The sequence below is a fragment of the Ursus maritimus genome, unplaced genomic scaffold (assembly GCF_017311325.1).
Source record: "Ursus maritimus isolate PB19 unplaced genomic scaffold, ASM1731132v1 scaffold_15, whole genome shotgun sequence".
NCBI classification, from domain to species: Eukaryota; Metazoa; Chordata; class Mammalia; order Carnivora; family Ursidae; genus Ursus; species Ursus maritimus.
The window spans coordinates 1,666,247-1,687,331 of NW_024423897.1; the positions used below are offsets into that span (position 1 = coordinate 1,666,247).

The window sequence follows — 21,085 nt, forward strand, 5'->3', positions numbered from 1 at the left end:
GGCTCCCTGCGCCTGTCCACACCTGCACCCACCCTGGAAAGTTCACCTGATGGGGGCTTAGGCTCTGGGGAGGGATGGGGTCCTGGCACCCCCAACCCACCCTGGCATTCCAAACTGGCTTTATTATTCATTCAATCTGTGTCAGGAGGTTTCGTCCTTTAGCATTTCAATAGAGTAGACGGTTTTATCTCTATTTTTAGCTTTTTTATTATGTTTTTTTTTAAACTGTTCCCTGTTACCGTCTTTCCTGGAGATTGCACATGATTAAAATACATTTTCATTATAAACGGGAATAAGACGGCAGAACGTGTTCTTGATTGCAATCACACATGATGAAATGATTTCCTGCCCCTGGAAGCCAGCCAGGATGACTCTTCTGGACTACTAATGTTTGCCAAGCCGACACTGTGGGTAATCTAGAAATGGCCTGTTTGTCTGGCTTTTCCATTTGAACGCTATTGCAGAAATAGCAATAAAATAAAAAGACAAGGGAAGGGAAGTCATGATTTAGGGATCTCCATTTACCCCTTTAAAGCTCCACAAGACCATAAAGTGGGTTTTACTGTCTCTATTTTACAGAGGAGAAAACAGGCTCAGAGAGGGGAACTGGCTTTTCCCATATCATGAAAATAGTAAGTGGCAGAGCTAGGATTTGACTACTATTTCTTCCCTGCACAAAACCCTTCGGACCGAGCCCGGGGTTTCCGGATGAAGACCAAGCTCCTTCTCTGAGCACTGAAGGGCTCTCACTCCCTCCCCTCCCACCCCAGGACCCGGTGGCATCTTTCTGAAAGCTCCCTCCCTTGCACACACAATATAGTCACACTTTCTCTGGTCTCCAGATCTTCCCAGCGGCTGTTCCTTCTAACTAGAGGCCCTGGCTTTCTTCCTGCCCCCTCTCCTCTCCTTCAGTAATTCCTACTCATCTTGCTGATGTGCTGGTCCCTAAAGCCCTCCCTGATTCCCAGCTCCCCTCTCCGAGCCTGGTTTCGGGGTTCATCTTCCTGGTGTCACCGGCCTGTGTCACAGCACTCTTGGGCCTGCCAGTATGGACTGGGTGGGTCTACCATTGTCTGTGTTCTGCTCCACCCCCACCCGCCCGGATCAGGTGCTCCGGTGGCTAAATCATTCCTGCCTGTCACATGCCAAACTAGGCCATCTCATTGCCTTCCCCTAGCTTCCTCTACCCTCTTCCTGAGGTGGCCACGGAAATTCAGAGGTCCGTGTTCTCCAATCTGGCCGCAGTCCCTTGCCTTGGGACACCTGCGGGCAGCTGGGGGTGGCGCGGGGCTGAGCCGCGCGATCTTGCAGGCAATGCTGCACCCTAGCGGCGCCGCTCAGAGCTGCAGCTCCCGCCCCACGGGAGCTCGGAAACCGGGGAGCCTGCTTGGAGCTGGCAATGACCCTGTGAGGCATCAAGCCATGGCATTACTCATCAGAATGAACTTGACGTTTATCTGATTATAAAATGAATACAGATGCATTCCAGAAAATCTGAGACACAGGGAACTGTAAAGAAAATACAGATTACCGGTAAACCCAGAGATGACGGTTAACCATTTTGGTGTATATCCTTCTAACATGTCTTTTATACATATCAGTGCATTTATTAGAAAATTGGGATTATCATACATAGATGTTTTAAAAATACTATTTATTATGTCCTGAATTCTGAAGCAGAAGAAAGTCTGAAAAATCTGAAAAGCATAAAAGAATTTAAAAATCACCTACAATCATCCCACCATCCAGAGATAGGCTTCCTCCTCAGCTTAGTTTATTTATATCTGTGACGTCCGGTTGCTATTAATCCACTTACCTATCTTGCAAGAATCCAAATCAGAAAAATGTTAAAAAGTTCCCAGGGGAAAATGTATTCTTGTATTTTAGATTACCTCACAGTACAGTATCTTTTTTTCTTCCTGCCTAGCAATTTCTCTGGAAACACCCTCCAACCTCCCCCTTCCTCCAGCTTCTGCCTGACACATTGCATCCATATGGCTCCCATGGGAGTAGCCAGGCCTCCCATGAACCCGACTGTGTTCATCTGTGGGATTAATTCTTAGCAGTGGAATTGCTTAAAAGAGGGCATGTGCTTTTGTAAGTTTTGATCACTACTGCCAAACTGTCTTGCAGAGAAGTCATAGCGACTTGCACACCCACCCGCAGTCATGAGTGCCTGTTTCCCGGCAAGATCACCAGCACAGTGTTGCCAAACTTGCAGCCCCGGGGATCACACATTTGCAGTTTAGCTCCAATGTGCTGGGCGAGCGTGCACCGTGCCAGGCACCGGCCGGATGCTATTTATTAATACTCCCGAAGCCTCGCAAGTACCCAGTGCGGGAAGCAGGGCTCTGCTCATGCGACAGGCGAGGAAGCTGAGGTGGAGACTGCTGCTGCCTCAAGGCACAGACCTGAGCTGGATTCAACTGCAGCGATCACCCCAACAGCCACCCAGGGGCCCCACCTTGGACGGATCAGAATCGCTCAGAGGGCTCGCTAAAGTTGGCTGCGCCCTCCCCTTCAGAGCTTGTGACTCAGTGCTTATGGAAAGGGCCTGAGAACATGCATTTCTAGTTCCCAGTGATGCTGCTGTGGCTGCTGGTCCGGGGACCACATTTCGAGAGTCATTGCTCCTCACTCTTACTCTAATCCGGGACTCTATCTGGAAATGACCTCGCTGACCTACGGGTTCCACAACCCTTGTGTGCGTGTGCGGGTGCGTAGGCGGGAATGGGAGTTGTCTTCCACAGTCCCTTGAATGAACCCAGTTAGGTTTGTGGCAAGTGATTCCTCTTCTTCAAATCTGTTTCCCCACCTTTGAATGGAGAGGAAACCCTTGGGGGAAATATAAGGAGTGATGAATGGAAGAAGGAGAAGCCGTGGCCGCCCACGTCACGCCCACGTGAAATGCAGTGGGAAATAGTCGAGTGTGACAGGCCTGGACTGAGATGGCGGTAGGGCCACTGTGTGATACGAGACAAGTTGGTGCACTTCGCTGAGCCTCAAAGTCCTTCTCTTTTCAGAGCTGGGGATATGACACTTAGTAATCTTGGGGATTAAATACGTATCCTCCCAAGTGCTCTTTCTGCTCCAGAGGCTTTGGGGGGTGGCTTCCCCAGTGACAAAGGGGTGTCTCCATAACGATGGATGCAGCTCGCTTGCTGACAGCCATTTTCCCTCTCACTTTCCAGGGACGATGTTTGTTTTGGGCTCCATTCCCAGAAAATCTCACATTCCCTGTTCTTTCCACATCCTGGCAATGACCTCCTCTTTATGACACACAATGGGTTCTTTTCTGCAAGGAAATGGGAGGACGCTTTTCCAGACTCCTGGAAAGGGTCCAGTGTGAACCCGTGATCACGTGGGCCCTCGGCTGGTACCAACTGTTCTAGGTGCTGGAGACAGGTCAGTGGGCAAAAGACATCCTGCCCTCGTAAGCTTATTGATACTGTGTCCCTAAGAGTGTCAACACCAAGCCTTGATACTTTCTTGGGATCCGGTGAGGGGCAAAACATGCAAATTCATAGAAAATTGTAAGTTGATCTTGAAAGGGGCCCAATGACGCTCAGATGTCTGGGAACACCGGAGATATGGCTCCAGCCGGAACTTCTCACGCTGTGGCGTGAACAGGGCTCCTGTTATCCTGCAGGTTCTGGTTTGGTAGGTCTAGGGGAGGGGCCCAAGAACTTGCATTTCTAACAAATTTGGATGTTCTGGTCTATGGACCACACTCCGAGTATCTATGTTTGAAGGGACACCTTATATTCATCACTACGAAACATAACCTTATTTTTCTTCAGCTTTCAGTGAAATTCTGCATACACAAAGGGAAAATTAAAGTTATTCGAGTGTTTCAGTTGTTTACATTTTTGGAGAGGGCTGAAGGTCTGGGCATCGGACCTCGGCTCCCACTGTAGTTTCCAAGTGACCAGACGTGGCCTTGAGTTTGCGCTTCACCCCTGGGGGGCCCGGTTTTCTCATCTGTGAGCAGACTTTTCCCACCTCTGTCTGATTCAGGCAAAACCTTAATTGCTGGACATTTTAACAGGATGGATTCAAGTGTCTCCATCTGACCATTTTAATTGGATACTTTTGGTTGGGTTGTGGGTTATCTCTGGGGAGCTGCTGGGGCTCTAAAATCTTGCCACGAACACTGATAAACTGGTACTCTGAACGCACAAGCAGTGTCTCTAGAACAAATGAGTATATGCTGGGCAGCCATTCACGGAGTGTTGACTATGAGCCGGGCAACGTATTAACTGCTGTGCAGGGATGGCCTCGTTCATCTTTACGACGGCTCTGTGAGGGGCTTCAGTTATCTTCTCCAAAACCAAAGCAAACAAACAAAACTGAAGGTTATGGAGAATGTCAGTCGCCCAAACACATATATTTTAAAAGTGGGTATGACCAAGATTATCCCGGCTCTGTCTGACTTCTAGACCCAAGCTCTCGAAGACAGTTAACTCACTCCAGTGACGAACAGGGTTACCACAGCAAAACAGATGCGGAGACAGGAACAAGAAGGTTAAAGTGCTCAGTCCTTTATGAAGTCTGGTCAAAAGGCACTCCCCGACCCTGGGTTAACTGAGATTTTTCTTGGTGAACCATGCCGGGGGCTAGCTCTACAACAGAACCTGACGGACAACAGGAGCGCGAACTTCCCTCCCCACCATGCGCTGTGGTGTTCATTGTCAGCATCTAAAGCAGAATCACACGTCCCCCTGTGCTCTTCTCGAACATTCCTGGAATCACACTGCGTGGGGCTGGGAGGGGGCACGTGCTCTGTGCATACGGTGTCCACCGAGGTCAAGACTGGGAGCCGGGACAGGAAAGTATAAGACAAAACTATCGTTCATGAGGAGTTACTGACGGTACCCAGATGTTAAGTCTGAACGAAAGGTACCATCGACTGTAACATAAAAACTGCATTACCCTTTACATACAAATAAAAGAGAGAATTTACTTTCATTCTGAGTTTATTTAACATTTCATCCAGTTGAACTGAAATAATACATTGATTCCAACACTGGCGAGACACTGGGCTAATACTGAAATAAAAAAACTGCCAGTCCGTAAATGCGCACAATCATAATTCTTTATAATGTTAATAGAAATATGAATAACTATTTACCTTTATAAGCTCATTGCACTTCATGTGGACTTTTCTCCAGAAAAGGTATTTCTAAGAGATCGGCAAAACTGCCAATCTTGGTTCATTTGTTCCTTTTTATAAACCACGATTCAACGATACAGTTAATAATTCTATATAAAAGCATCAAGAGTTGGAAGCTTCAATAAGTAATGTTTAAAAAGACACATCTCCATGTTCGTTACCCCTTCCTGGTATGTATAAAGTTTCGGTTAGTTCATCAATCTTCAGGCCAGTTGTTGATTAATCTCTCAACGAAGGTTACGATTCTGAGATGGAGCTACCAGTTAAGGGGACTGGGGGGCAGAATTCTGAGATCAAGTGGGGCAGGTTGTGGGGGGGGTTCGGTTTCTCCTTAAAAGCACCCTTTCAGCACCTCATGGAGATCTGCCTTGAATTTCAGGCTCTTACCACTTTTTAAAGAGACGTGTCTAAGGCAACAAAATACATCCAAGGCCAGAATGTCACGGAGAAGCTATTTTGCCTCAAATGGTTTAAGACAGTAAATCTAAATGAGAAAATTCTGGTGGCACAAAGGAAGGCTCAGAGTGGCCCCAAGCTTCAGATCCATTAATCCTTTCAGAGAAAAGAGAAACACGGACACAAGGCACGCCATTTTTTCTTTATGAGGAAATTCAGTCTGGTCACATTGTCTGGAAAAATCTGTCAAAACTAGCTTCTACATTTTTTTTCTCACTTACAAGTCTCTGAATTACAATTGAATGGAGTGGTCTCAGTCAACAGAACCACCACCTAGAATATGCCTTGAACATCTTCAGACTTGAAACATCATCTGTTACATTAAATATATGTGAAGCTACTACAGATGATGTAAACAGTGGTCCATGGGTTCCTTACTGTCACAGGGGTGGGGTGTAGTACGCAATATTCAAGTACAATTCACTCACTCACTGATTCACATACACATGATTTCCGCATCTTTCTGAGAGCCAAAGAGGTCTATGAGAATGATAAGAAGAGACATGTAGCCAGCTGGAACTGTGCTCTCACTTCTAAAAAAATCAAACAAACCGGATTCAACCCAGTCATACAGCATTGGCATCGAATATGCCTCCAAAATGTGACATTTGTACATTTCAGTTATTTGATGATTCGATGTAAAGAATTGAATAGCGGGTCAACAAGTGCAAAGTAAGATTAACTTGAAAGGAATGTGAAACAGAACAAACTTAACAAGTGAACTAAAGAAATCCACCAGCAATGACTGCACACAGCTGCTGACAGCAGGGGGGCACATCGCACTTGTCTATTACTGTGACTTTTGGGAAGCAGATGGAAGAGCTTTTTATCCCATAAATCCAAAAGATGCCTCATCTACTTTGGGCTGCCCACTGCCCAAAGTGGAAGCAAATGTCCTTAATATTTACGAGCCATTTTTTACAGCTTAGGCTCAGAGCTTTTGTATTTTCCCCAATCGCTGCTGAGTGATTTGAAACAAGAATGGGATAAAAATTCAATATTTCAAACAGATTTCCTTTTCACTCACTGATAATCAATACATATTTATTGAGCGTATACTGAACATCTACTCTATGCCTAGCACTGCTTTTTAAAACTCTGGGTGAGGGCTGGTATATTGTCTTTGAAAAACAATTACTATAAAAGCTAGAGGAAGGGTATTTCTGTAAATCACATCGTGGTTCAAATGTAAGGGAGCCAATGGGTGTTGGGCACCTGGCCCTACCAGGTGCTGTGCTGTAAGGAGCAGCTTGACTCTAAAAGGCTAATGTGGGTCTTTAAAAGGCTTCTGTAACGGGAGAACCCAGGCCGAACAGGCTTTTCCTCACCAGGTTTGCAGGAGGCGGGATAAGCTGTGGAGTTTCTTCCGCTACTTTACAAGCCCTTATTAAAGTATACACGTCGTAATTCGGGATAGGTCTCCTGGATCTTGGCTTGCAACTCAGGCTCCAAGCTCGTCACAGACATGGAACTGGGATAAGGGAGAAACGACAGGATTATTACACGAGCAGGCAACTAGAGTCCTGTTAGAAAAATTCTTCCCCTGCCTTGAAACGGAGTGCCTGGTTCTTTTTGGAAAATTAATTGTTGCTAATAATCAAAGAAATGCACCTTCAGAGCCCAAAAATTATTAAAAGCTTAAAAACTGTTCATTGGTGGGAAGAAGGCGAGCAAGGACACTCTCAGCCCCTGATGGTACTGGGAAGCACTGTGTGGTAATGCCGCTTCCCCAAGGAAAACAAAATAAATGTTCACCATTAGTAAAAAAGACATATGTACTTAGTGGGATTTTTAACACTAAAAATTCATTTGCACGAATATGCTTTTCTCCATTGTATGATAATAAATGCTTATTGTAAACCTTTTAGAAAATACTAAACACTACAAGAAAAAACCATCACTCAGTTACACACCACTGAGTAATGACCTCCGTTAGTCTTTGCTTTATGCATTTAAAAAAAAGTACTTGAATGTCTTATATGTGTATATGTATTAAAGCTTGGTTTTTTGTTATAAATGCATACTTATTCTATGAAAGTATGAAGAAAAATTGTCCAGAATGCTTACTACTAGAAAACCTGGTAATATTTTGATACGTAATTAGTCTTTTAAAAAAATTGTTCTGTAATATAGTTGAGATGTGGGAAAATATAAGGTTAAAAAAAAAGGTAGGATAGGGGTGCCTGGGTGGCACAGCGGTTGGGCGTCTGCCTTCGGCTCAGGGCGTGATCCCGGCGTTCTGGGATCGAGCCCCACATCAGGCTCCTCCGCTATGAGCCTGCTTCTTCCTCTCCCACTCCCCCTGCTTGTGTTCCCTCTCTCGCTGGCTGTCTCTATCTCTGTCAAATAAATAAATAAAATCTTTAAAAAAAAAAAAAAGGATAGAGCTATATAAAGACATGTAAAAAAATAAAAGAAATATTGTGAACACAGAAAAAAAGTACCACCATGGTTACGTTCTGCACAGTAGGATGTAGGGTGGTCTTAAAATGAGGCCGCTGATAACGATAATGGCTTTGACTTATCGATCATTTGTTGGACCAGATATGATGCATTTTCATCCTTGTAAGAACCCTGAAAGTCAGGTATTATCCTAGTTTTACAAATAAGGAGACTGGAGGGACACTTGATTCAAAACCGGGTCTTTCTCGACCCAAAAGCCACGCCTCTAACCAACACGCTATACGGCCTCTTGGTCCTGTTTTTCCACTGATCTAGAAATACTCATAATTACTATTAATATATTATAAAGGCCAACTCCGATTTTGGAATTAAAGTTATTCAAACCTCCTGGATGGTGGGGAAACTCTCTTTTTTAAAATCTTCTGGGAGAGTTTGTTTAAAACTGGAGTAATGTGTTTCTTGACAGATGTGTAAACTCCACCTGTAAAACCACCTGGTTCTCGTGTTTACTTTGTACGAAGACGTTTAAATACTTCAATTTCCTTAATGTCGATATGCCAACTCAGACTTTCTAAGTTTTCAGCACTGTTCATACGTTTCCAGGCATTTGTCCATCTGCCTCTTTTCAAATCTCCAGATGTTGACAATACTTGTAGTAATATTTGTAGTTATACCATCTCTTCATTCACAACAGTTTTCCTTTTGTTGTGACTGACATCACGATGATTTTGTTACTATTTGTTACTGTTTTGTTGCTATTTTCGAAAAGCCAACTTTTGACTTCCTGGAGCCTCCTCTATTTCTTATCTCCTTCCTTTGTCTTTCCCTGCAGTTTATTCTTTTTGTTCCTTTTTGGCCCGAAGCTGGACATTTAGTGCACTGATTTTCAGCCATTCTTCCTTTCTAATATATACATTTAAAGCTATAAACTTCTCTCAAAGCAACGCTTTTGCTGTTTCCCACAAATTCTGATAAGGAGCGTTTTCATTATTTCTCATGTGTGCAGGAGAACGGAGAGCGGTGACATATTTATACAACGGACTATTATACAGCAGTAAACAGTGAACAAACTTAGCCTCATGCAATAATGTGGATGAATCTTAGCTACATGATAGTGAATGAAAAAGAGTGAGTAGCAGAAGACTATATATAGTATGACGCCCTTGCCTAAAAAGTTCCCGAAGAGGCAAAACTAAACAACATTGGGAATACACACACACATACATAAAATAAAAAATTTTAAATGCAATTGTATTATAAATACAAAATGCAGCATAATGGTTAAATCTGCAGCAGGGCGGGGTATGGACTGGGAAGAACCTACAAAACATATAACTTATTGGCAATATTTTTCTTTATGAGTGGGCAGTGGACGTGCATTGTATCATTAAAGTAAACGAAATAGGGTCATGCTTGGAGGATGGTGTGCAATGAACCAAAGAATAGGAGTAATCCTATTCTATCCAACTGATGGGTAAGAAACAAAAAGAAAAATAAACAAATGTCTAAGCAAAAACCCAGGAATGCGATTCACTGAAACCAAGGCCTATATAGGAAGCCCCTTTATGGGTTTTCAAATCCTTTAATCTCAAAATTATAACAGCTACATTTATTAAGGGCTTACCGTGTATTAGATGTTCACATATACTATTTCTAAGTCACTGAATACAAGGTCAACTGCTGGACACTGCTATATACTAGAGAAATAAACTTCTCTTATGCTAAGTCCTGAGCTTCTGGGGTTTGAAAAGTAAATAGGTGTAACTACCCCTCTTTGGATTTGAGGCCATGCATCTGTAGTGGGCTTAGAGAATAAATTCTGAAGGTCCTGCCCCCTCCCAGGGGGTATGGCTCCAGGCATCAAGGTAATTTCAAGGCTCCCTCTCCTTGAGATTTAATGCCCTATTTGAGACCAGCAGGAGTCAAAGACGGATGTGAAAGAGCCAATAAAGGAGGAGTTCTTGATCAGGTGGAGTAGACCTGAAAAAGTTAGTTCCAGTACACCCCACCGTCTTTGAAAGCCTCAGGTATGAAAGACCCTGTGTCTGGGAGCTGTTGGTGCAGGGGGTATTACAAAGGCAGGAGCCTGAGAACCCTTAGACAAAAGCAAAACAACAATGCTGCTCTCTGTGCTTTCACGTCAGATCAGCAAGAGGCTGAAGACCCAGATTTAGCCCATGCTGACTTAACGCCCATCAATCCAGTTCTTACATCAAGCGAGATTTAAGGGTAGCTTGTGATGAAAGTACGCAATATGGATTTTAAGATGAGAAACTGAGTAGGAAGAAGGGCAGCAAATAAACCACCTGTTGAGGCTAAGTGCACATAACCGCTATCCCTGGGGTAGACCTTAAACTCGAGTGTGTCTGTGTTACAGCGGCACCGGCCAATGGACTGGATGGCAAGAAGCCATATTTAAATGTTTTATAAAAGCAAATTCGTACCAGAGTTAACCTGACTCTTACAAAAAATAAAGCATTTTCAAATGTAATGGTAGAGCTGGATAAAGAGAGTTTTGAAATTAAACAGATGTGTGTTTGACCTCTGCCTCTCTCTCTCTTCCTTTTAGAGACTCGGCTTCATTAATCTTTTTGAATCTCAACTTCCCTTCAAGTGAGAAGGAGTAACAACACCTGCGTCTTCAACTGGTTTTTAGGATTAAAACTCGTGATCATTCTGAAGAACAGCAAATACATACCTTTTCTGAGGAAACAGAGCACAACACAGAGGTGTGGCAAATACCAAGCTTGAGAAAAGAAAAAAAAAGACAAATCAGAGCATTTTCAAATGGATGAGTTTCAGATTCTTCTATTTTACTTTTGCAACAATCCCCTTTCTTTTGAGCATTGTATTTCCTTATAAAAATATGTTCTGTTTGTGTAATTTTCTTACCAAGGACTGTCAAGATAATTTTTTTTAAAAATCAGAGAAATATCAGGAGTTTAAAAAAGAATCACGCAAATAGTCCCAAACATTGTAGGTTTCTCTTCACTTCTGGGTAATTTTTGGGGACGACAAGTTCCAGATGTCCTGCGGTGGTCTCACTTTCAAAACTGGGATCCCACATTATCTACCCGTTCCTTCACCTTTCATATGCTGTGTATTTACTTTTAAAAAAGAAATTAATTACATAAAAGTAATTCCACTCACCAAAAGCCAACTAATCCAACTTGTATAGGTGCGCTCATCCATGGGAACCTCTGTGTTGAGAGAGAAATTACTTTGACTACTTTTCATACAGGCTCTTAGAGACAATTTCTTCTGCTGGTTAATAGGGAGGAAACTCTCCACGTTACAAGCTCCAGATTAGTGAAATTTGGGGGTAACGCTGCAACAAGCATGTTAGTCCTGACTTCCTGCAGCCTCCTTGATCTGTCAATGAATGCACATGCAAAGATCAAGCGGCTTCTCAGTTTTGTCTCTTGCACATATCACCTGAGAGATGCTCGGCCCTGAACACGTGGAAGAATCATCACCTCCCGCTGCCCAGGTTGGAAGACACACAACCTTGTACTCAACTCTCTGCCCTGCCGCCTGGTTCCTGACTGGGGACGGGGCAGGCAGAGCCCAAGCTCTCCAAGCTTTGGTTTCCTTATCTGCGAAATGAGGATCACAACAGTGTGTGGGAGACGTGCCACGTAACACGCGTCAAGCACCCAGGACGGTGACCGGAACGTAGCCGAAACCCAGCAAACATTTCCCTCCTTCCCAGCAGCTTCCCTTTTTGGGTTTAGTTGTTGTCAATATGGTTAAAACTACAGCTGGCATAGAAAATTTTTGCCTGTCGCTTTTTTTTTTTTAACGGACATGAAGGAGTTGGTTGGTCTTTTGGAGAATAAGCACGGTTAGATTTTTAGTTTTCAAAAAGGAGTGGTACCAAAACATGCGATATAGAGAACGATGGGACAGAGGGCTCTAGAAACAAGGCCCCTGAAACAGCGGCAGCCGAGTCATGAACTGGTTGTTAAGAAATCAGCCAACTTAGTGCAGAGTCACCACAAGTTGTTAAAAGATCATGATCCCAAAGACGCTTGCATGAGAGGCGTACCCTGGTCCCCGAGAAGACTCCTCCGGCGAAAAGGTACGTCACACAAGTTAACGTGAGAGGAGAGAGGCATGTACTAGAGAGGAAGGGAGAAATGTCACCAAGAGGGGACAGACCCACCCCTCAAAGGACAGCAAGAAGAGGACATGTTGTATCTTGGGTAACTGGCTCCATGTGATGATGACGGATTTTCATAAGGAGATGTACATCCTCGCCCCGGCACTTTCCAGACGTGACATCTGCACTGGTGATGAGAAGGCAGACTAAGTACTGAAGGAGACTTTGTGGAGGATGAACTTGAGCCCCTGAGAGCGGCCTTCTGATTTCAAGTGGACTCTTGTCTGAAGCAAACGGGGCTAACCAGTTACCCCAGGGAGCAGCTGTGAGTGATCTCAAAGAAGGATGCGTGAGAGCGGAAGGCAGACTGTGGCTCGTGCCGAAGGTTCTGACGGAAAGGCTCTGAGTAATGACAAGGATCCTGGAGAATTCTGACTTAACCCAACCTGGATGCCATCCCGCAGTCTCCTGACTCCTCTCCAGCACCCCCTCCACTTGATTCGCCCCTACCTCTTAAATAGTACTTCACAGGAGACTCAGTGAGCTGTGGGTGTCTGGTCTTCCCCTACGTACTCACACACTTAGAATCGTGCAAACAGAGGATACGGTAAATGAAAGTTTCAATGAATTAAAGACGGCAATCATAAGTGCAAAAGATAAATATTCAATAAGGTAAAAACTCAAAAAGTTAATGTGACTCTGAAGTCTTCCCTCCGCCAAGATCTTTTTTCTAATAGCTTTGCTGACATACAGTAAACTGCACATTTTTGCTGTGCACAGCGTACATTTTTATACATGTATTCAGCTGTGAAGCCATCTCCACGATCAGGGCCATGAACATACCCCTCACCTCTAATGCCGTCCTTGTTACTTGTGCCCTTGGCAATTCCTCCCTCCTTCCTAAACCCTGCACCCCATCCCCTGGCAACCTCTCCTCTCCTTTTTGCCACTATGTATCAGTTTCTGTTTTCTAGCATTTTATGTACGGTATCTATTCTTTTGTGTAATTGTTTGGAGATTCATTCGGATTGTGGCATGTGTCAATAGTTCATTACCCTTCCTTGCTGAGAGAAGTACTCCCTTGTACGGATACAGCACCGTTGATAATCTCTTCCCCTGCTGATGAACGTCTGGGTTGTTGCTAGTTTTTGACTATTGCAAATACAGCTGCTGTGAACCATTTGTCTTTTATGGACATAAGCTTTCATTTCTCCTAGGTAAACACCTAGGAGTGAAATGGCTGGATGACATGGTAAGCATCTATTTCACTTTTTAAGAAACTACCAAACTATTTTTCAAAGTGGTTGTACCATTTCTAATTCCCACCAGCAGGACAGGAGAGTTTCAGTTCCTCTGCGTCCTCACCAACACATGCTATGCTCAGTCCTTTTGATTTTAGCCATTCTTGTAGGTGTTCAGTGGTAGCTCATGTAATTTTAATGTGAATTTCCCCAGTAAATAAAGATACTGAGCATCTTTTCATGTGCTTATTTGATATAGATATGTGTTAGGTGAAACGTCCATTCAAACCTTCTGCTCATTTTTAAAACTGGGTTGTTTCCTTAAATGAGTATTAGAGTGATTTGTATCTTCAAGATATAAATCCTTTATCAGATGCAAGCTTTGTGTAGATTTTCTCCCAGTCTATTTGTCTTTTCATCTTTTATAGTTTTCAAAAAACAGAATTTTACCATTTTGATGAAGTCCAATTTATCAATTTTTCTTTTGTGGACTGCCTTTCCTGTTGTGTCTAAGAAATCTTGGCCTAATCTCGATCTCAAAAATACTTACTATATTTTTTGCTAGTTTTACAGTTGTCGATTTTTACATTTAGAATCTATGAACCACAGGAAATTAATTTTTATATATGGTACAGTCAATTCCCTGTACAAGGCCCGCAAGGCAACCTGGCCATCCACAAGTCTCCCAATAAGCCGTGCTGTGTGTCCTCTCTGAGCTTCTGCAAAGCGTGTACCCTTGACCCATCCTCTTCAAGTCTCTGCCACGCCCTGCAGTTGAAGGAGACACCTCCTCTATTCCCTCTGTGCTGTAACCACCCAGTGTTAGAACCACTGCCCTGCACCTCTTCCCATCACTGTGCTATACGGTCCCTGCGAGCAGGGCTCAAGCCCCGCGTCTACGACTCAAGCACCTAACACATTGCCTGGCATGTAACAGGCACTCAGCAAAGGGCAGCTGAGTAAATAAATAAATGAGTGAATGGATAAATAAATGCTACCCTCACATTTAGTTAACAGAAAGTCCTGAAAATCTACAGAGTAGACAGAGCAGTCTGCTTTTATTAAAGGGACTAGGGAAGAAGTAGAACTTAAGGAATGCGGAACCATTATCTGACCCAAACCATATTAACTGACTTATTCCCAGTGAAAGTACCAGCAAGGCAAAGAGACCACAGGAGCTATTCTTCAAGAATACCATTCTTGGAAGGGCCAGATTTCCCGCAGTGAGCTTTTTGGTTTATTGCAGAGATTTCTGTGAGTCACCTGCCCACCGCTGGTGCTTTTTTCCAGCATCGCACTTGGGAAACGACACGGTGTAGGGGGAGGGATGAGTCATACTAAGCGCTCCGCAAGCTCAGTGCTAAAAGAGCCAAGAACGTTCAATTTGTTTCATGTTTGCAGAGGAGGCTGGTCATGTCCAAGGTAAAAGCCCAGATGAGTACACACTTGCAGAGGGGCACAGCCAGCCGGGGGAGCTGTGGGAAGACTCAGGGGCCAAGCGAGGCCAGCATTACCCACGTGGACGTTATGAGCTGCTGGACAATGATCTCCGGAGCCTCTGTAAAAGGGGCGCGGTAACGCCTGCCTTTCCCGATGCGCGTGAAGGTGCTCTGAAGATGGAAATGTATGGATATGAATACAAGCCACCCCTGCCTGTGTTTTAGCGGCAGCTAGACGCTCGGTTAGGTCCTACGGAACACTCTACGCCGGCAAAATGCAGTATCGCAGGGTAAGGCCACGCCGTACTTGGGGAGCGGTGTGTGCGTACGAACAGCTCGACAGTTCACCACTCCTTTTTCAAAGCAACACCCCCTGCTGAGGCCTGGAGCGGGACAGCTACCCCAGACCCCCTGTAGCTGGCGAGACGCTGGGACCGAGCGTGGACTACTCTGACCACCGCTCCCGGCCCTGCCTCGGGGTTCTGAGGCCACTGGCCTCTCCCAGCTCCAGGTGAGGCCCTTCGCTGTTGGAAAGTGGGGCAGGCAGCGGGCTGCTTTGTGAAGGACAGGTGAGGGGGCACACTTCCAAGTTCTCACTGACATGTACGGTATCAAGCAAAGCTAAAAACGGCATACTGAGGTGGGGGAGGACAACACAATATGCATTCAGTTACTAAGGTGAAAAAGCCCACAACGGAGTGGCGATGGGGGACTGGCTGCTTGTATCGTTTGCTGGTTCCTTCACGTAGAAAATGCTATTAGGCTGTATGTGCAGCAACTTCTAACCGTCAGAGCAAGAAAATGATGCGAGATGCTCAACTAGGTCTTCTGTCCAGTGTTTGTCGCTCAGAGATCAGAGAAACTCCAGCAACTTTTCCAATAATGCTGAGACCCCAGGAGTGCCAAGGCACGACTGCTCTAGAATAATGTACCAACCTCATTTTGTGTGTTCCCCAGGGACCTAACTTCTCAGCATTAATGGAGCTTCAGATGCAGACTTTCTCACAGAATTTCTGGAATCCCCAGCCATGGCCAGGATACATGTTAGCGGCCAGAGTGTGCCCAAGGCCCACAGGCGGGAGCCCGATGCCCACAGGCCAGAGCCAGACTCTGCAGGATAAAGTACCACCCGCGGGGGCAGGTGGCGAGATTCGGAGCCTCTATCCAGAGGCAGGCTGCGGAGACCCTTCTGGTAAAGAGGTGCTGGGCGGCATTTGAGAGGCAGAGAGAAAAGATCAGGGAGGCCTCAGCCGTGGGGATGCTGCTGCCGAAAGTGGCCTCCCATCTGCTTCCACGGTTACCTGCAGACTCACGACAATCCTAACCTCACCGCACTGCGGGTGAACGGGCCACACTTACGACTCCCCTCTTGCAAAAGCTGTCGCTTCTACATCAGACAACCTCACATCACATGACGATTTCCAAGCCCTGTCACTGACCTAGACATCTGGTCTTGCTTCCAAAACCCGAGTTTTGCTTCAGTTCAGTGGGGGGGGGGGGGGGTGGGTTAGGTTTGTTTTGATCCTCCTTGGCTCCTGAGGTTGGCATGTCACTGCCTGAGGAGCTAATAACCACCGGGTGAGTCAACAGGTTGCCTCGGTCAACACAGGCCCTCGCTGAACTACTACAACCCTAATCGTAATGGCTTCCCAGATCGAGAGCCGGCAGAGAAGAACGCAGGGCATCAGGTCAACGTCTGCAAGGTTATGGACGTACTGGGTAGACCCCTTACTACCAGTAAGCTGGAGAGTGACGCGGACAAATCCCATTTAAGTTACTTCGATAGGCTTCTTCCTTCAAAGCCTGAATCACTTCCCATAAGTAAAGCAGGGATGGAGAGAGGAAGGAGCACTCGTTTTTCTCAGATTATCTGAAAATCACAGAGGTGTCAAAGCTGACGCATTCCAAATGTGTATATAATTTGGTGGCTTTAGGATATAGTCACAGTTCTAGTAGATAAACTAATCCATTAGCAGCTTTTAAGAGTTAATCCTTTTCTAAGCTTTGCACCAGAAACAGATTTGGGCAAAACTTGGTCATCAATTCTCAAAAGAAGAGCTTACTGAAGTAGGTAAAATGTTAGTGCACGATGACACTTTGGTCTACACCAATAGCTTTACTGCTTCCTTACATGTAACTGTTCTGAATTTGGGGACAGTGCAGTCGCTGCAGAGCCATGACGACACTCTGCTGCACAATTCCCACCGACCCACCGACGTGTAAGACTCCTAGAGGAGGACGCTCAGGGAAAGAATTCTTCCACGTGCCCAAAGCACGCAGCACGCAAAAAAGAATATGAGAGAAGGTGCTGGAGAGACGGTCCCCCTTCCCTAACATGGGGTTGGTGCAGTGACAGGTGACACCCTGGCTACATGGGTCAAATGAGGCACTCAACATTACTGTTGCCTCACAGCAGACTTTCTGGCTTACTTTCCTAAGAACATTGTTACATGAGAGTATTTACGAAGGGTTCACTTGGTGTTGACCGTGGCTTTGCCTCTGGGGTGCACGGGGAGTACAGGGGTCAGTGAACACACCCGCTGCACTTTTAGAATACCCCTAATCAATGGAATCATTTAGGAAGTGTGTGGCTTGTGAACTACGTCCGTTTTTGAAGCTTTATATTGTCCCCTCGATGTTACAGTTCTAAGACCCCAAACAATTCACCGTAAGAGAGCTGCGGTCTGCCCCACAACATGCCTGTTCCTCCGGCGAGCGAGGAACCCGGCTCCTTCCTCTTGGCAGATGTAACAACGCACGAGCCAAGTGAGTCACCCTGTTCTACCGAATCCCTCTGGTGAAAGAACTGGAAAATGACGGTGATGCACGAACACTATTGCTTTAAACCGGGAAGCCACAAAAAGCAACGTAGAAGCATCGCGAGTCCTTGGTCACAGTTTCATCCTCTAATATTTTCAGACCTTGAAGGGAGGCGGCTGGTAGATTAATGGATCAGTAGATATGATCACCAAAGAAAACTACACCGGGCACTATATTCAGGGTCCTACAAAGCTACTAGTCCAAACTGATGGTACGTGTAGTGACTTATAAACACATCACCCCAAGTTCACACTCACCTCTTCATTACCACCTGGCTGGGCACCCAAGGGATGGCTAAGACCAGCTGTAACTGATATAACCTCTCAAGAGGAGCGGGCAGCCAGCCGCCTTCATGTACGAAAGCTCTGTCAAATATCTGAGATCGGAAGTAAGATGTTCCCGGAAACACCTTTTTATTTATGTAAGTGCCCAAGTGCCAACGGCCTTCAAATTCTTTACTCGCTGTGCCGGGAATATTCTGTATTGTTTGAAGTCTGAAAAGGAACTGAAAGGATTGAGACAAAGATTAACGGAACTGAGGCTTACCTTTAGGAAGGCTTTCTTCTCCAAAGTGTTCATGATAAATGGAGGGATGGCTGCAAGAGAAGATAGAGCCATTTAAATCTTTAATATTTATTTTCAGCTCACATCTTTTTCAACCACTTTACAAAAGGCTTATGTTACTTTTAGGCTATTTTCACACTGGCAGAGCGAAATTATTTGCAATAATTCTTCAAAATACTTCAGCACTTAAAAAAATTAAAAACAATGCAATGCTCTTTACCAGCTGGAAAATTTTATAATCTTGAAGAGAACTTTATATTTAACTTTAAATATACAATAGTATAAACACCCAGAACTTTCCCCTTCTGTGCTAATTAAACAGATGCAGCCTCCTCCAGGCATCCATCCCACGTGGAGTCCAGTATAAAGATTCTGCCTTAAGAAAAAGAGTACTGCCTTGAGGAACAAAAGTTACCTAACTTCTCTGAGCCTCAGTTTTCTGTTTTCCTCATCGATAAAACGGGGAGAATTCTACCCAACTGGCTGCGATGGCTGGAGACAGTAATGTACGTAACACCTCGGGTAGTGGTAGTTCATTTATTATTTACTCACAGTTTCTATCAGACCCATCTGTCACATCAACCACTTCCATCTGGCAATTACCTCTATAGATTTCACTAGGACAGAAAGGCTGTGTTTCTTCTCTCGGGACTAATTAATGTTTAAAATAACCAAGCCTCTAGAAATGGATCCACTGGGCTGGCTGAACTCCAAAGGGAAACCTCATATTTCAAAATGAGAAAGAACAAAACCCAAACCAAAAGCAAATGCAGGGTAGAGGCTGGAGCTGCCAGCCTGACATCGGCAGATGTGGAAGTCCGGGCACGGCGGGCGTGTTGGGGCAGGCCCCGCAGCCCCTCGCAGGTGAGTGACGGCGCCCCCGCCCCCACAGCGCGCACCGCTGTCTCCTGAGGGCGCCAAGGGGTCCCTTTGTTCAATCCATCCACGGTGGCTAAATCACATAATCCCAATTATCTGGGATTACGACTGATGCCACTACAATGTTCCTCAAAGTTTTCCTTCAGGCCCTCTTCTTCAGCTTTGCTTACCCACTCCTACTTATGCGCTGGTGAGACTCACAATGACAAAAAGAACTTAAAGACAACCAAAGATAACAGCAGGACAACCTGACAGCAATTGATTACGTGTGCTTCTTTTGAGAGCTTGGTTAATAGCCAAGTGCTTTTTGTGGTCAGTTTAGATGATGAAATTAATCCTACTAATTTCAATTTTTTTTTTTTTTTTTTTTTTAACAGAGCACTAGACTTCCCAGGGCCTCTGGTTTCTGAGTAAGTCTGAGAATCTTCTCTCGACCTTTGGTCTGAGGGCAGCTCTAGGAAGCCCTAGGAGAAGGCCAGAGATTCTCAGAGGAACTACACACAAAGCAGATTTTGGCTGTGGGTCATGCTGACTCCAAGCCGTGTGGACAGAACTGAGTAGAAGCTCGGCACACATCTTGCAGCTGCCCTAACCAACCCAACTTGGTTTGTGCTCCAAGGGTTTCTAACTGATATAAATAAGCTCGGCGGAAATTTCTCTGATTCAAGAACTTTTAGAAGTTTCTTCTTAAGAATTATGAAAATCAAATTGTTTGCCTTCAAGTTCTCATCGTCCATACTGTCACTGCTCTGGGCCAAACCTGGCCCATCCCTGGCCTGCTACCGCGCGCCAGCCTCCTGGCCAGTCTCTAACCATCACTCTCGGCCCTCTTCACTCTGCTCCCGACACAGCACCCGGCGTCGTGCCACTAAAGCCTAAGGATTACCCTGCTCCGCTGCTTAAACTGTGCTGCGGCTTCCCACCCCACAGACTCCGGCCGGGGCTCGCCGACAAGGGCTACTAACCCATGCCCGGGGCTGCCATGAGAATCCGGGAGACGACTACTTGCGTGATGGCTTGTTTTGCAGCATTGGCCGACTCGCCCAAGCGGTTCCCATTCTCATCTGTGACGGGAATGCCAACTTTGAGTTCCCTGCCGAGCAAAACACAGGCAAAGAAGTTCACAGATGCCTTCATGAAACAGCTGGAAACAGCACTGGGCTATGGAAGACCAAGTCCATATTGAATCCAAATACCCATTCGAGTGTCATTTTTGGCACTAACAGGTGTATTTTTATTTTTTAAAGATTTTATTTATTTGAGAGAGAGAAAGAGAAAGAGAATGAGCAGTGGGGAGGGGCAGAAGGGGGAGAGAGAGAGAACAGCAGACTCCCACCGGGTAGGGAGACCAACATGGGACTCGATTCCGAGACCCAGAGACCATGACCCAAGCTGAAGGCAGATGCCCAACTGACTGAGCCACCCAGGCACCCCTAACAGGTCTATTTTTAAATACCATGAACAAGTCTAATCCTTGTGTGATAGGCACAAAAGTAAAATAACACGGGGCGCCTGGGTGGCTCAGTCGGTTGAGCATCTGACTCTTGATTTCAGCTCAGGTCATGATCTCAGGGTTGTGGGATCAAGCCCAGCGTCTGGCTCCACACTCAGCACAGAGTCTGCTGGAGATTCTCTCTTTCTCCCTTTTTCTCCCTTGCCCTCTGCCTCTCCCCTTGCACGCTCTCAATCTCTCTCTCAAGTAAATACATAAAATCTTAAAAAAAAAAAAAAGGTAAAACAACACTAGTAAACTCCATGAAAAAAAAGTGTTGCATTTTTAATAACAATATAATTCAAAGGGTGAATACGCTTAACTTAAAGATAAGGCTAATTTCTAGGCTCACATGTAAATCTGAGCAACCTTCCAAATGAGACAAATACAATACATGACATTACTAAGTAAACTAACTGTACTGACAGGAATCACCAGTACACGGTACCACTGGGTATTCAACTCCAGTTACTGACACTAAAATTACAGCTCCCACTCCTGTGTTTTGTTATCCAT

The 21,085-nt window shown here is 45.2% G+C and overlaps 1 protein-coding gene across 4 annotated transcripts in view; it reads right to left on the minus strand.

The window, feature by feature from the left end:
* Positions 1 to 5,759: 5,759 nt before the first annotated feature.
* SFXN1 (sideroflexin 1) overlaps positions 5,760 to 21,085 on the minus strand; it is a 35,904-nt gene continuing 20,578 nt past the window's right edge. Inside the window, exons 7-12 of one of the 4 annotated variants that reach the window (XM_040630275.1) lie at positions 20,043 to 20,170; positions 18,181 to 18,230; positions 12,198 to 12,321; positions 11,183 to 11,232; positions 10,731 to 10,778; positions 5,760 to 7,100 (exon numbers count right to left, since the gene is read on the minus strand). In XM_040630275.1, coding sequence (XP_040486209.1) covers positions 7,071 to 7,100; positions 10,731 to 10,778; positions 11,183 to 11,232; positions 12,198 to 12,321; positions 18,181 to 18,230; positions 20,043 to 20,170 — 430 coding nt within the window. In that variant the 3' untranslated portion in view covers positions 5,760 to 7,070. Of the gene's footprint in view, positions 7,101 to 10,730; positions 10,779 to 11,182; positions 11,233 to 12,080; positions 12,154 to 12,197; positions 12,322 to 18,180; positions 18,231 to 20,042; positions 20,171 to 21,085 lie in introns of all 4 variants that reach the window. The other 3 variants (XM_040630276.1, XM_040630277.1, XM_040630278.1) reach the window with 3 other exon arrangements.